Here is a 15,248-nt window from a genome sequence, read left to right on the forward strand (position 1 = left end):
ATAAAAACTCTCAACAAAATGGGTTTAGAGGGCAAGTACCTCAACATAACAAAGGCCATATATGAGGAACCCACAGCCAGCATCATACTTAACAGCGAGAAGCTGAAAGCTTTTCCTCTACGATCAGTAACAAGACAAGGATGCCCATTCTGTTGCTTTTATTCAACATAGTACTGGAGGTCCTAGCCATGGCAATCGGACAAAACAAAGAAATAAAAGGCATCCAGTTTGGTAAGGAAGAAGTCAAACTGTCACTATTTTGAGATGACGTGATATCGTACATAAAAAATCCTAAAGAATCCACTCCAAAACTACTAGAACTAATACCTGAATTCAGCAAAGTTGCAGGATACAAAATTAATACACAGAAATCTGTTGCATTCCTATACACTAACAATGAACTAGCAGAAAGAGAAATCAGGAAAACTATTCCATTCACAATTGCATAAAAAAGAATAAAATACTTAGGAACAAACCTAACCAAGGAAGTGAAAGACCTATACCTTGAAAACTACAAGATACTCTTAAGTGAAAATAAAGAGGACACTAACAAATGGATATTCATCCCATGCTCTTGGGTAGGAAGAATTAATATTGTCAAAATGGCCATCCTGCCTAAAGCAATCTACAGATTCAATGCAATTCCTATCAAAATACCAACAGCATTCTTCAACGAACTGGAACAAATAGTTGTAAAATTCATATGGAACCACAAAAGACCCCAAATAGCTAAAGCAATCCTGAGAAGGATGAAAGAGCAGGGGGGATCTCGCTTCCCAACTTCAAGTTCTACCACAAAGCCACAGTAATCAAGACAAGGTTGGTACTGGCACAAGAACAGACCCACAGACCAATGGAACAAAATAGATAGTCCAAACATATATGGTAAATTAATATATGATAAAGGAGCCATGGATATACAATGGGGAAATGACAGCTTCTTCAACAGCTGGTGCTGGCAAAACTGGACAGCTACATGTAAGAGAATGAAACTGGACCATTGTCTAACCCCATACACAAAAGTAAACTCAAAGTGGATCAAAGACCTGAATGTAAGTCATGAAACCATAAAACTCTTAGAAAAAAACAGGCAAAAATCTCTTGGACATAAACATAAGCAACTTCTTCATGAACATATCTCCCCGGGCAAGGGAAAAAAAAGCAAAAATGAACAAGTGGGACTATATCAAATTAAAAAGCCTCTGTAGAGCAAAGGACATCATCAATAGAACAAAAAGGCATCCTACAGTATGGGAGAATATATTTATAAATGACATTTCCTATAAGGGGTTGACATCCAAAATATACAAAGAGCTCATGCACCTCAAGAAACAAAAAGCAAATAATCCAATTAAAAAATGGGCAGAGGATCTGAACAGATACTTCTCTAAATAAGAAATTCAGATGGCCAACAGGCACATGAAAAGATGCTCCACATCGCTAATCATCAGAGAAATGCAAATTAAAACCACAGTGAGATATCACCTCACACCAGTTAGGATGGCCATCATCCAAAAGACAAACAACAACAAATGCTGGCGAGGATGTGGAGAAAGGGGAACACTCCTACACTGCTGGTGGGAATGTAAATTAATTCAACCATTGTGGAAAGCAATATGGAGGTTCCTCAAAACACTCAAAATAGAAATACCATTTGACCCAGGAATTCCACTTCTAGGAATTTACCCTAAGAATGCAGCAGCCCAGTTTGAAAAAGACATATGCACCTCTATACTTATCACAGCACTATTTACAATAGTCAAGAAGTGAAAGCAACCTAAGTGTCCATCAGTAGATGAATGGATAAAGAAGAGGTGGTACATATACACAACGGAATATTACTCATCCATAAGAAGAAATCAAATCCTAGCATTTGCAACAACATGGATTGAGCTGGGTGTATTATGCTCAGGGAAATAAACCAGGCGGAGAAAGACAAGTATCAGATGATTTCACTCATCTGTGGAGTATAAGAACAAAGCAAAAACTGAAGGAACAAAACAGCAGCAGACTCACAAAACCCAAGAATGGGCTAACAGTTACCAAAGGGACTGGGGAGGATGGGTGGGAAGGGAGGGATAAGGGTGGAAAAGGGGCATTATGATTAGCACACATAATGTGGAGTTCGGGGCACGGGGAAGGCAGTATAACACAGAGAAGACAAGTAGTGATTCTATAGCATCTTATTACACTGATGGACAGTGACTGTAATGGGGGTATGTGGTGGGGACTTGATAATGGGGGGAGTCTAGTAACCATAATGCTGTTCATGTAATTGTACATTAATGATACCAAAATTTAAAAAAAAGTACTTTTCTATCTTCTGCATGCGTGGATGTTTTATTGCCCTTGTCTAGCTTGGATTAACACATAGTCTACAGGCACACACCTGATCATCTACATTTGCTCCCTTACAACACTAAACTATGTTTTCTACCTTTATCTTGTATCTACCTACCACTTCAGCATTTTATTAAAAAAAATAATAATAATAATATTTAATAAAAATAATAATAATAAAGAGAGAAATAATAAAGAGAGAAATAAACAGTCATATTTGAACTGACTGTTTATAGTTCATAATGCATGAGCAAAACCGAAAGTTTCTGTGATGACTGCCCTTGTACTGTTCACTATGTAACTTATTCACTATGTAAGAATTTGTTCTCCATGTAAAAACTTGTTTGTTATGCCTCAGAAGATTGGAGACTGATGAAAATTAGGCTTGGGGTGGATTAATGATTGTGCATTGAGCATTGACTCCCCTATACAGAATTTTATTGTTGTTAACAACCATTTGATCAATAAATATGAGAGATGCCCTCACAAAAAAAAAAAAAAAAAAAAGTACACACTTCCAATGGTCAAATAAATAAGTAACCGGGATGTAATGTATAGCATAAGGAATATAGTCAAGATATTGTAACTAACAGCTTGGTATGGTGATAGCTGGTACCTAGAATTGTCATGTATATAAATGTTGAATCACTATGTTGTACACCTGAAACTAATGTAATGTAATACTGTGTGTCAACTACCCTTCAATAAAAAATAATTATCTACAAAAAAAAAAAAAGTACTTTTCTATTCATAATAGTCAAAAGGTGGAAAAAAATCCAAAAGACTATTAATGGATGAATGGATAAACAAATAATGGTGTTTCCATACAATGAGATATTATTCAGCCATAAAAATGAAGCAGTGATACACACTACAACAGGGATAAACCTTGGAAACATTATACTGAGTGAAACAAGACTGACACAAAGGACTACATATTGTATGACTCCATTTACATGAATGTCCAGAACAGGCAAATCCGTAGAGACAGAAAGTAGATTAGTGCCAGGAGCTGGGAGGAGGGAGAATTGGGAGCAATTGCTTAATGGTGTGAAAGGTGAAATACAGTGGAGTCACTTACGTCAAGGGACTTTAAAATGGGTTCAGGAGGCCATTAAGGACATGGCTTTATGCACATCCTCACCAGGTGGAACCTTAAACTTTTGGGCTAAACTGAAATTATTCCAAGGTCTTTGGATAATACCTGTGCCTTGCTATAGTGAGAGACTTCGCTTGGAGACAGCTTTAGCAACCAGTTATGTTTAGCCAAGGTTAGTTTTATGTTACCAACACCAATCAAAATTCTTTGTCAACAACATATACAAGCATTCCCTTTTTGTTTTAAACACCTCTGACTTTTGTTTCCTAGTGGGACACAATTTTGGGTGCTACCTGAATCTATGCTCCCCGAATTGCAATTCTGAGACCCCAAATAAATGCTTTTGTTCTACTTCAGTTCTGCTTCTTTTCTTGGTTGACAATGGGTCCCAAGTTTCCTTTTGGGATAATGAAAATATTCTGGAACTACATAATGATGGGGATTGTACACCATTGTGAATATATGAAATGTCACTGAATTGTTCCCCTTAAAATGTGTAATTTTTCATTTTTAAAATTTTATCTTGATTTTTTAAAAAGTGGAATAACTGTTGTACTGAACACGGAGCTGAAGAGGACCTTCTGGATTACCTTCCTAAGAAGTATACTATTTGGTCTTTCGAGTTGGGTGACAACCCACCTTGGACTGATTTCGTGTAGTGTGAACTGAGGTGTGCTGATTTAGCTGACATTCATCAAGTGCTTTCTAAGTCCTGGGCACAGCGCCAAACACCCCTGGAGCTCAGTGGGAAAAGTTTTAATTATCATTACATGTTTTAACATAAAGAAATGGAATTTTGTGGAAGGTTATGAAGCATTTTCAAGTTTTTCAGTGGAGGAGAGAACCAGCCCCAGGGAGACTGGGGTTTCTTACGGGCTAGCTTGCTGGTTCTTGGGGGCTCACGAAGTCTCTTCTGTCTCTGGGCCTTGGTTTTCTGCCTGTAGACTTGGGGGTTTCTAGCCTTCATGGTGCTCCGGGACACAGACATGTGTGGTGTCTGGGCAGAATTCTCAGCCCCAGCCTCGTTTGGCGCTTGTGTAGCTGAGGCTGAGCTCTGAGTCTGTCACTCAGCAGAAGGCTGAGACAGGGGTCTACAGACCCTCCCCTGAGAGGCAGCCCCTGGGTGACCCTGGACAAACTAATTAACCTTTCCAACACCAATTTCACTTTTTAAATCTCTCAGGTTGGGGTTAGAATAGGAGGGATAATCTGCTGCCCCACCGCCTCAGGACATGGCAATGTGAATTTGGGATTCCTGCAGTTGCTGCTACTGTTCTTCGCAGGCAGGAACACTCAGGCAGGGAAGGTGGGTGGGAGATGGGGTCTGTGAACCCCACCCAGCCAGCTGAAGGAAGGTGGTGGCTCTATCAGCCCAGACCCAGTGGCAGGGCTGATAAGGCTTGGCCCTGCCCTGAGGGTACTCAGGCTGGGATGGGGTGGGGGCAAGGGTCAACAGTTTCAGTTTTCAAGAATCCACATACCTTCAAAAAAACTGGTTACAAGATAGCTATTTAAATTTAAAATCGGGTGCTAAAGATACGGAGTGTTAGCAGGGAAGAGTTTGGGGAATGCCTTTGCAGTGAGCAGAGGCTGGCCCCTGGGCGTGTCCCTGTTCAGGATACTGTGAGGGTTTTGAGCTAGGTCTGTTCCCAACCCTGTGACTGGCGGGGAAACTGAAGCCCAAAGCACAGCCAGGCTATCCAGGAGTCCCTCCTGCTGCTGGCTCCAGGCTGGACCGGGCAGGGAGTGACAATGAACTCTTACTTCCGTGACAGCTCACTGAGGATGACCAGCGTGGCCACTCAGGCTCTGCTGGTGATGGGGTGCGGGGTTCTGACCTTGCTCTCTCCAGCCCAGCCTGGACAGCCTGGCACTGAGCCCAGTGAGGGCAGCCTGGGGAGGGATGTGACTAGGGCCTCTGTGGGCTGAGATCCTGGTGATCTCCCTTCCACTTTCCTGGATGCCAATACTCATTACAAGGAAAAGATATTCAACAAAGAGCCAGAAAAATAAACAGTGAATGCTCTTTGTGAAGGCTGCTAGCAGGAAGTGGGCCCTCAGTGGGTAATTGTAGAATGGCAGTTTCCTCCCAGTCTGGGCCTTCCCTCAGCCCACAGACTCACTCCAGAGCCCCTGGACACCGACCTGCTCCTCCAGGTTCTAAGACCATGGGACTGTCCAGTGGAGCAGCGGCATGGCCAGGGGAATTGGGAGAAGGTCTGAGCCATTCCTGGTCCTCATATCTGGACACCTGGCAATTCCATGCTCCACTGGGAAGTCCCCCATTGCCACAGCTGGTCATTCCCTGGACAGCGGGCTCCGTCTTCACCATCTGCCCTGCTCTGCTAGCTTCGGGTCCTGCTACTGTGCCCTCATTTCCACTCCAGGGACATTCCTGGGAACTGTGGGAGAACTCAGAAACATTTTTATCATACATAAAACCAAGACATACAAGACTGAGAAAAAGGTTTGCTCTGTTGCAGAACAGCAGCTAACTATTCCTCACAAAGAAAGAACAGGCCCATCTGTCAAAGGAGGGCAAACAACCCATAAGGAAAACAAGGAGGCAGTTTTCAGACACTAACAAATAATCAAGTGATACAGTTCTCCACCTTAGTAATAATCAAAGACATGCAACATAGAATAAGACGCCATTCTCCTTCTTGGAAATTTTGGAAAAAAATAAAATCAATGCTAAGCAGCTCCGTGCATGGCAATGAATTTGTTGGTAAAGTCTGAGGCATTTCAAATGTATATATGCTTCACCCTGGTGTGTTGAACTCACAAAGCTGTTCTGCAAAATACACATTTGTGTCAGCCTCAGTGCAAGAGCTTACTTCAACAATGAGAATGTTTATCCTTTAGTCCAGTGGTTACATTCTCACACAATGATGTGTTTGAAAATGATTGGGAAACAGCGACAGTAGACTGTTAACTGTGGTCACCTCCTAAAGAAGACTAGGATGGGGCGGGTGGGGTGTTTTCCTTTTTTGACTTTTAAAAAAGAGCTGTATTGAGAGAAAGTTCACATACCATAGAGTTCACCCAATTCAAGTGTGCATTTCAATGGGTTTTCAAATATTAATAGAGTTGTACAACCATCACCACAATCAATTTCAGAACGTTTTCATCAGTCCAAAAGAAACCATGGACCCATTAGCAGTCACATCCTCCCAATTACTCCATCCCTGGACAACCTAAATGACTTGCCGTGGCTATGGATTTGCCTATTCTGAACATTCATTCATATAAATGGTATCATGCAATATGTATGTTTTCAAGATTCATTCATATATTGATACTTCATCCCTTTTTATGATTGAATACTATTCCATTACATGGATCAAACCATATTTTGTTTACCCATTCATCAGTTGATAGACATTTGGGTTGTTTGCATTTTTTGGATATTATGAATAATGTTGCTCTGAACATACAAGTTTTTTGTGTGAACTTATGTTTTGATTTCTCTTGGGTCTATACCTAGGAATGGAATGGTTGTGTCATATGCAAACTCTAACCTTTTGAGGAAATGCCAGACCATTTTCCACAGTAGCTGCATTGTTTAACATTCCCATCAGCACTGTGTAAAGATTCCAATTTCTCCACCTCCTTTGACAATATTTATTTTGTCTTTTTAATATAGCTAGCCTAGTGGATGTGCTATGGCATCTCTTTTTAGTTTATGATTTGCATTTTCCTCATTAGTAATGATGTTGGGAATCTTTTCATGTGTTTATTGGTAATTTGTCTATATTCTTTGGAGAAATAAATATCCTTTGTCCATTTCCATCTGGTTACTTGTCTTTTCATTGTTGCGTGTGTTTTAAAAAAAATATGTTCTGGGTACAATTCCCTCATCACATACATGATTTGCAAATATTTCCCCCCGTTTTGAGGGTCCTCTTACTGCTTTCTTGGTGGTGTTTTGTTGGGTCCGTGTAATCGACCTCCAAATAACCGGGAGACGCGTGGATGCAAAAGCAAGAGCATTTATTTACTGGGTAGCCAGCATGCTGGGGTCTCGCACGCGCAGGTGGAGACCCCAAAGTACAAGTTAATTCTTCTTTTATACTAGTGCGGGCCGTGTGCAGAGCGGGCTGTGCGCAAAGCAGGCCGTGCGCAGACACGGGCCGTGCACAGGTCACCAAACGAAGTCATTAAAAAAATGGAGTAGCTTATGCCCAGACTCTTTGGTCAGGACTCTTCAGTTTCAAAGCACAAAAAGTTTTAAACTGATGAAACCCAATTTTTTTCTTCCATCGCTTGTGCATTTGGAGTCTTATCTAAGAAACCATTGCCTAGTCTAGCTTACGAAGATTTAGCCCCCCGCGTATTTTCTTAATGGAGTTTTATAGTATTAGCTCTTATGTTTAGGTCAATGATCCATCCAAGAGGCTTATACTTTTTTATTTATTTTTTAATTTTTATAAATTTTGTTATCATTAATCTACAGTTACATGCAGTACTTTTTTATTTTTGTACTTTAAATGACTTGAGTTTGACCTTTCTGTCCAAAGTAAGTGTTACTTTGGTAATGAAGAAAGCGACATTTAGAGGTAGCGGCTTTGAACCGGAGGGCTGACGTGGCACGTTTCCTAATTACTCCGCTGGGTGACTTCCCTGCGCGCCAGGAGGGAGGGGTCACGCGCGTGCGCTAGCGCTTGCACGTAGCTTTCCGGAGAAGGCCCCCAACGTCTGCGCACACAGCTACCCGCGCCTGCGCAGACATGGGGGGCTGGAGCCCCAGTGCTGCATATTTGGGCTCTGTCACGGAAGTCTCGCGAGCCTGGCGCGACGCACTAGGTGGCGCGTGGGTTTGGCGACTGTAGCGCTTGCTCTTGTCTGTCTGGCTCCCCGCTCCAGGCGTTTCCGCGGCCTCCCACGAGCCCTCTTCAGGTCTCCTCACCCCGCCCCGGCGCATCCCCGTTCGGTCCCCTCCCTCTCCCCCGCGCGTCGCCGTCGGGTCCCGTCCCCGCCCCCCGCCTACTGCGCCGGCGCGTCCCCGTCGGGTTCCCCTCTCCCCGGCCCCGGCGCGCCCCCTCAGAGACCCTGCCCGTGGCCCCAGTGCGTGTCCTCAGGCCGCCCGCCCTGGGCAGAATGGGGGACAGCAACAGCCCCATCAGCGTGATTCTGGTGAGCTCGGGGAGCAGGGGCAATAAGCTGCTGTTCAGGTACCCCTTCCAGAGAAGCCAGGGGCACCCGGCGTCCCAGACAAGTAAGTGGGCGCCGGCTGAGGGCCTGGCGTTCCGGCCCCGCCGGCGCCGGACCCCGGCCTTCACCGCCTCGCGCCTCGGGACGGAAGTCGCTTCCTCTTTCCTTTTCCTGGTCGTTACGGAGTGTGTGGAAGGGATAGAGACGTAATAAGAAACGGGAGAAAAATCACTCATAATTCAACATGCCAAAGCCACTATCATTTTTTTTTCATCATTGTTTCCAGCCTTTTAAAGCATATGTAAGCATCATATGAATGTATTCAGCTTGGAGAAAATAGGAAAGGACCGAAGTTTTCCTTGGCCACCCGGTTCGCACGGTCCGCATCGCAGGGGATACCCCCTTACCATTTTGGTGATTGCCCTCCTGTAAATGGGCACCGAATACATGTCCGTAGAAAAAACAGTGTTGTGTCCAGGGAGATTTTTTCCTCACACAAATCTGTTGTCCCGAAGTCGCTCTTTTTTCCGTTGAACACTATGCCTTGGCAGGGTTCCACCTCAGTAAACAGAAATCACCTTCTTAGTCACAGCACACTGCTGGGTGGTGAGAACGATACCCTTTCCCTGTGGACATTAGGATGCTTCAGCTTCTCTCCTATCATGAATGTTCAGCTTGTCATTTATATTTATTTTTAAATTACTTTTTACCTTGTTAATATGGTACAAATGAGTTTAGATTATGAATAGAGAGTTCTTTCCCACCCCTGAGGCGCAGCCACCCTTTATGTTCTAGGGTAGCTGCCATTACCATTTTCTGTGTACCTCCCAGAACCTTGTACATAAATACAAGTATAGGTACACGTGGCTTTACAAGAATGGAGTGAACGCACTGTGCACACTGTTCTGCCCTCTTCATTTTCACCTTACACCGTGGTTGTAGATTCAGAATTGTCAGAATCATAGGATGAACATACTGTGATTTGTCCATCCAGTCCTCTTTTAACATGCATTTAACTTGTTTCCAATCTTTGAACACCCTTTATGTATGTGTTATCATTTTACAGAATATAGGATCAATTCCCAGAAGTGGGATGGTTGGAATGGAGGAGATAATGAGCGTATTTATTTTATTTTTAATTGCATTTTTCTATCCTTGTTAATGAGATGGGTGAAAAATCTAATGGTAGTTTTAATGTGCTCTTGTCTTATGTTAGAGAGTGAGCATGTTATCCTGCCTTCTGGATCATTTGGCTTTAATTTTTAGTAAATGACCTATTCATAACCTTTGCCCAATTTCCTCTTGTTTCTTTCCTGTAGATTTGAAAGAGCTCTTTATCTGTTTAGGATTAAAAACAGGCCTTTGTCTGACAAAGCTGTACATACTTAGCCAGTTTGCCTCTCTGTAGTTCTTGCCATGTAGAGTTTGATTTTATTGTGGAGTCAAGTTTTCAGTGTTTTTTTTTTAATGGTTTCTGAGTTTTGTTATATCTAGAAAGGTCTTCTGCTTTCCCTGGTTATTAACAAAAAGAATGTCTTGTTTTTTCCTGTCAAACGTGTATCGTCTTGTGTTTCTTTTGGTATAATATGAAGGCTCCTACTAGGAGCTGGTATTGTCTGGGCACTTGCTGAGAATTTTGTGTGCTCCTCCTGGAGCCCTGAGAAGCAGGTGCTGTGATGGGCGAGGAAGGAGGTGGGGACATAGGGCCCCACAGCTAGAGAATGGTAGGTTCAAGAGCCAGCTTAATTCTCTCCTCCACATGGTTACCTAATCCCAACATTGTTTTATAGAATAAGTCACTTTGCCTCCACTGATCAGTGCTGCTACCTTTATTTCATGCTAAATTCCCATGCTATTTGATTTCATTTTTTACCTTTCCTATCTCTCCCGGTGATCTGTGGGTTACCCAGTGATGTGTTACTGCACCTTTGTTTATACTGTTACACTATCTGTCAGTTCTTCGTCAGTATCCTCCTGTCCTTGCTTGCTTCTCCCTAAAAACGTTAGTATTGGCGGTGTTAGGCCTCACTCCTAAGCTGTTGGTGTTGTTTTGGATGTTGGATGTTGTGTTAAATGTGTTGATCTTCTGGGAAGACAAGTCTTTATGTTGGATCTTCCCATTTGAGAACACAGTATTTCGTCTATTCATTCTTGTTGCCCTTTCTGTTTTGGGAAAGAGGCCCATGAAGAACTCACCCATGAGGAATTTAAATTAATCCTTAGGTCTCTAAACTTTATTATCTTGGTAAGGTATTGTTGTTTGTGTCTATGGGGGATGTTGGTATACTGACATTTAAAAATTCTTTTCCTTAATGCTTTTTCCAACCTAGTTGCCATCTTACATTGACAGGGTGTGTGTCTGTGTATGTGTATATGATGTATATGATCCTTTTTTTTCCTTTTTTTTTCTTTTTACTTAGTAGCAAAAACATTTCCTATGTTATCCTGACTTCTTGGAAACCATAAATTTTTCTGCAAATATTTTTATGGTAAAAAGCATATGTAAAATTTGCTGTTTTAACCATTTTTAAGTGTATAGTTTGGTGACATTACATTCACCATAACTAACCGTACTGTGAAACCATCCTCACTGTCCATTTCAAAATTTTTCATCATCCCAAACCGAACTTGTATCCATTAAGCAGTAACTCCCCATTTTCCCTGCCTTCAGCCTCTGGTAATCTCTAATCTGTTTTCTGCTTATGAATTTGCTTATTGTAGATATTTCATAGAAGTACAATATTTGTTCTTTGGTGTCTGGTTTCTTTTATTGTGCGTAATGTTTTCAAGTTCATTCCTTTTCTTGCTGAATAATATTCCATCACGTGTATCTACCACATTTTAGAAACCATCATTTTAAATGGCTCCGCAGTCATCCTCTGTGTGGATGGATCTTGCTTTCATAGCCGTTTTCCCCTTTCTGCCTTCACTCAGATAAGCCTCGTAGCAGATATGCTGTTAACAACACTGGAGACCATGTCGATGACCAGGATGGTGACTCCAGGTAAGGGTTGCGCAGTCAGTCCGTGATGGGGCTGGTTCCTACCCTCAGGCCTGGGCAAAGCCCCACCTCCTGTTGACCCAGATGTTTTCTCCCCTGAGAAACCTGGTGTCCTTTTTTTCCATTTGGTGGGTGTTTCAAGTAGCACAGAGCTGAGGATTGTGTTGCTAATCTCTGGCTTGCTGCATAATTCAGTTGCATGTTCCAGCTGCAGAAATGGTTGGTTGGTAGGTACAGCAGGTTGGAGAACAGATATGAGGCCATGTCCTATAGTTCGTTTATCTCCTATGGGAGAAACATGGAGGAAAGCAGACGTTGGCACTGACCTCAGACCTTATAACTCCAGCATGTGCCCAGAAGTCAGATGTAGGTGCTCAGGTACAGCACAGCCCATCCATGTGGTGATGTGAGCTGAAAGCCAGGGCTGATTTGACCTTTGGCTCTTCTAGGGCACGAATGACAGGTGGGTCTCGTCCCCCCTGTGTGCACTTGCCTGCTCTCTCTGGGAAGTGCTGTCAGGGTGGCAAAAATAAGAGATGACCACTTTTGCCTCTGATGTTCATTTTAAAGCTTAGTAAATGGTAACATGGGCCCAGATGAAGGAGGAAGGATTGCAAATTGCCTGTCCTGGGTTTTCCTAAGCCCAGCCAGGGGTGCTGAGTAAGTAAAGGACAGCCTCCCCTGTCCCATGGGAAAGTAATTGAGCTCCCACGCTGGGCTTTTGCCACACAGTATGTTATTATGTTTCCCTTGTTCTCTGACAAGGCTGCACACCACCCACAATATTGTGCAGTTCCACAAGTGTGTTTTTTTATTCTTTTTTGTGAGGATGTTAGGGGCCTCTGGCATAACCAGTGACTGTCTTTGAGCATAGTGGACTTTGGAAGAGGGACCAGCAGGAGGGGCAGGAGGTGTGGGGAGCTGTTGGACATCCCGGGGGTTGTTCTGCTTGATGCAGAGGACTGTGACTGTCTTATCCTTCGTAGTTGGCAACTTGGAACAAACTCTTGTTCGTTACAGGCATATAGAAAACTGTTGCCCTTCACGTGGGGTGGGTGTGTTTTGTCCTCATCAGTTTATAGTAAGGCTGGCTGCCCGCCTGCCACTCTTTGTGCAGGCTCTGCAGAGCGTCAGGCTTAGGCTGCTTAAGATTCAGAAAGAGATCTTGGAATGGTCTGTGTAGTGGGATTTCTAGGAAGGCTGGCAGCACCTAATTCCTGCAGTTAATTCTCAGAGGCTTATAATCAAAGATTGAGGATGTTTTCAAGGGAATTAATTCAATATTTAGGGTAATGAAGAGAGAAAACCATGGAAAGAGAGTAAGACATTGTGGGTCTGTTGGGATGGTTCCTTATCTTATCATGCTTGTTCCCTAAGAAGAACTGGTTTTCTAGAGATTCTCTTATTAGATTTAAGAATTGCTTGAATTGTTAATTTTAGGACATTATAACATCTGATGACCCCATTCCCTACCCCCACCCCAATGTTTTCAGAGATGCAGATGAATATCCTTTGGGGCCCAGCTTTGGTATGTCACAGGCCTGCCAAGTCCCTGGCACCTGGGGAAGCCCTGTCACAGCTCAGACATCTTTCTGGAGCAGTGCAGTGACAGTGCATCATACTCATTGTCTGTGTTTTTCTTGATTGTCATTCTCAAAGGTTCTTTTGGAACCAGTGGAATGTTCCAGCTTATCAGTTTCCCAGACTGAGTGATGTTGAACAGGCCACATGGGTAGCTTCTGAGTGTGGCGGTAGCTGCCTTAGAGAAGTGAGGATGCAGAGCTGCGCTGTCCAGGATGATGGTCGCTGGCCAGGGTGACCATGTAAATGGGAGTGAACTGAAATTAAATAAAATTCAAGTCCTCAGTTGCACTAGCCACATTTTAGGCGTTCAATGGCCTCATGTAACTAGTGACTACTTTACTGAGTGGTGCAATATTTCCATCACTAAGAGAGTTCTTTTGGATGGTATTGCCTTAGAGAGTGGGCTGGTCTTACAAATGAGTTGTTAAGGTGATGTGTTTTAGAATATAAGAATCAACAGTCTTTTTTTTTTGGAAACCCTTTTCTACAATTCAGTAGAGAGAGACGAAGATGAATACTGTGCATTTTCTCTAAGTCTTGAAATTTAAGTTTAGAAGAGTGGTGGTGTTCCTGTTACTTGGGTTTAGCAGCCAGGGAGCTCATGTTTAATCTCATCACGTGTCCCACACATTGGCAGGGGCAAAAGCTAGCAAGAGAGCTCTGAGAGAATGCCAGATTATCAGTCGGAAAGGCTGTCGTGAGCACGATCCATCCTGTTGTGGGTGGCCTTCTCTGGCCTCTCTCTACAGATTATGGTCAGTGGTATGGCCCTATCTCAGAGGAGATGCTGGTGGGTTGAAGAAGAGTTGACTTTATTTCAAAGCATTCTGAAATCATTCAACTTTAGACATCATCCAGAAGACCTCTGCAGAACTGTAGCAGTTTTCTTTCTCCACTGTTTAACTCTCAGTTGGCATCGTGGGGCAGTGGAATCAGGTAGCACAGCTGCCCTCCTGAGGCTCGGCCACCTTTTGCCAAGTAGTAGGCCCAGTTCTCGGACATAGTCCACCCTAGGCTAGACTGGAGCTCCAGCACACAGCACGTACCTCCCTCACACCAGGTGCACATGGGTTCCACTACAGCCTCCCTTAGTGGCTTTGCCTCTACTCGCATGTGTGTTGAGATGCGTTAGAAAGATGCCCCTCCTTCCTGGAGCTGAGGTCCATAGCAAGAATGTGGACAGGCAGTGTTGTCCCCAAGCTGGGGCACCTCCCGTGCCTTTCCTGGCTCAGGCACTGAGTGCACACTGACGCATCCCTGCAGGGCAGCGTGCTGGAACAAGTGCAGGTGCAGGCTTCTGGGTCTGAGTGACTGCCTCCTGCAGTGTGTGATTATGGGCAGGTTCCTTAGACTGTGAGCTGCAGTTTTGCTGTCCTCTTTCTGTAAGATGCATGAGGGTGGCAGGGCATCCGCCTCTGCTTCCCAGGTCTTGGTGGGAGTACTTGATGATGGCTCTGCCTCTCTCAGAGAGACAGACTCAGTTTGTAAAACATGCCTGTGGGGTTTAATGTGTCACCACCTCACCCCAGTCCAGAAGTGGAATACTACTTACACTTGGAGCCCCATGGTCTCCTTCTCTCTTGAAGTAAAGGGGTTTTGTTGTGACTGGTCTAGTTGTAGGAGACAGAGTTGTAATGCTGTACAAACTGATGAAGTAAAGTTGGGGAGCTGCTGAGAAACGGGATCCTTTGTTGTATGTTTCTCTTGTGTGGGTCTTTAGCAATATGTGTTTCTCAGTGAGAGCGGTGGGTAGCAGCAGGCCCAGTAGGGCAGCCTTGTAGGCATGGTCCAGCGTCATGGCAGGCTCTCATTCCTCTGGCATTGTCTCCAGTCTGTGGTTCAGGCCTACTTGTCTGTTTCCAGGATGCTTGGAAAGCAGCATATCCCAGAATGCAGAGGAACTTTAGCCCTTTTAAATAGCTCTAACATCTCTGATTGGACAGTGCAGAGGTCGCTTGTTTTCCAGCACATGTATATACGGCTCTGCTGCAGCTGCCCTGCTGCTGAAGGGGTCTCTGTCACGTTCTGGGCAGAAGTCACAGGGTCTCAAGAGCTGGGGCTGAGATACTC

At 43.8% G+C, this 15,248-nt stretch overlaps 1 protein-coding gene across 14 annotated transcripts in view; it reads left to right on the forward strand.

The window, feature by feature from the left end:
• The first annotated feature begins 8,167 nt into the window (after positions 1–8,167).
• NPRL3 (NPR3 like, GATOR1 complex subunit) overlaps positions 8,168–15,248 on the forward strand; it is a 37,245-nt gene continuing 30,164 nt past the window's right edge. For 7 of the 14 annotated variants that reach the window (XR_008992353.1, XM_036916021.2, XM_036916024.2 and 4 more), the window contains exons 1-2: positions 8,382–8,657; positions 11,528–11,597. Coding sequence is in view for 7 of the 14 variants with exons in the window: in XM_036916021.2 (XP_036771916.1) it covers positions 8,540–8,657; positions 11,528–11,597 (188 nt within the window). In the remaining 7 variants the exon portion in view is untranslated. Of the gene's footprint in view, positions 8,339–8,381; positions 8,658–8,680; positions 8,895–11,527; positions 11,598–15,248 lie in introns of those variants that run through there. The other 7 variants (XM_057487846.1, XM_057487845.1, XM_057487850.1 and 4 more) reach the window with 5 other exon arrangements.

This window comes from Manis pentadactyla, chromosome 10 (genome assembly GCF_030020395.1).
Source record: "Manis pentadactyla isolate mManPen7 chromosome 10, mManPen7.hap1, whole genome shotgun sequence".
Lineage (NCBI taxonomy): Eukaryota > Metazoa > Chordata > Mammalia > Pholidota > Manidae > Manis > Manis pentadactyla.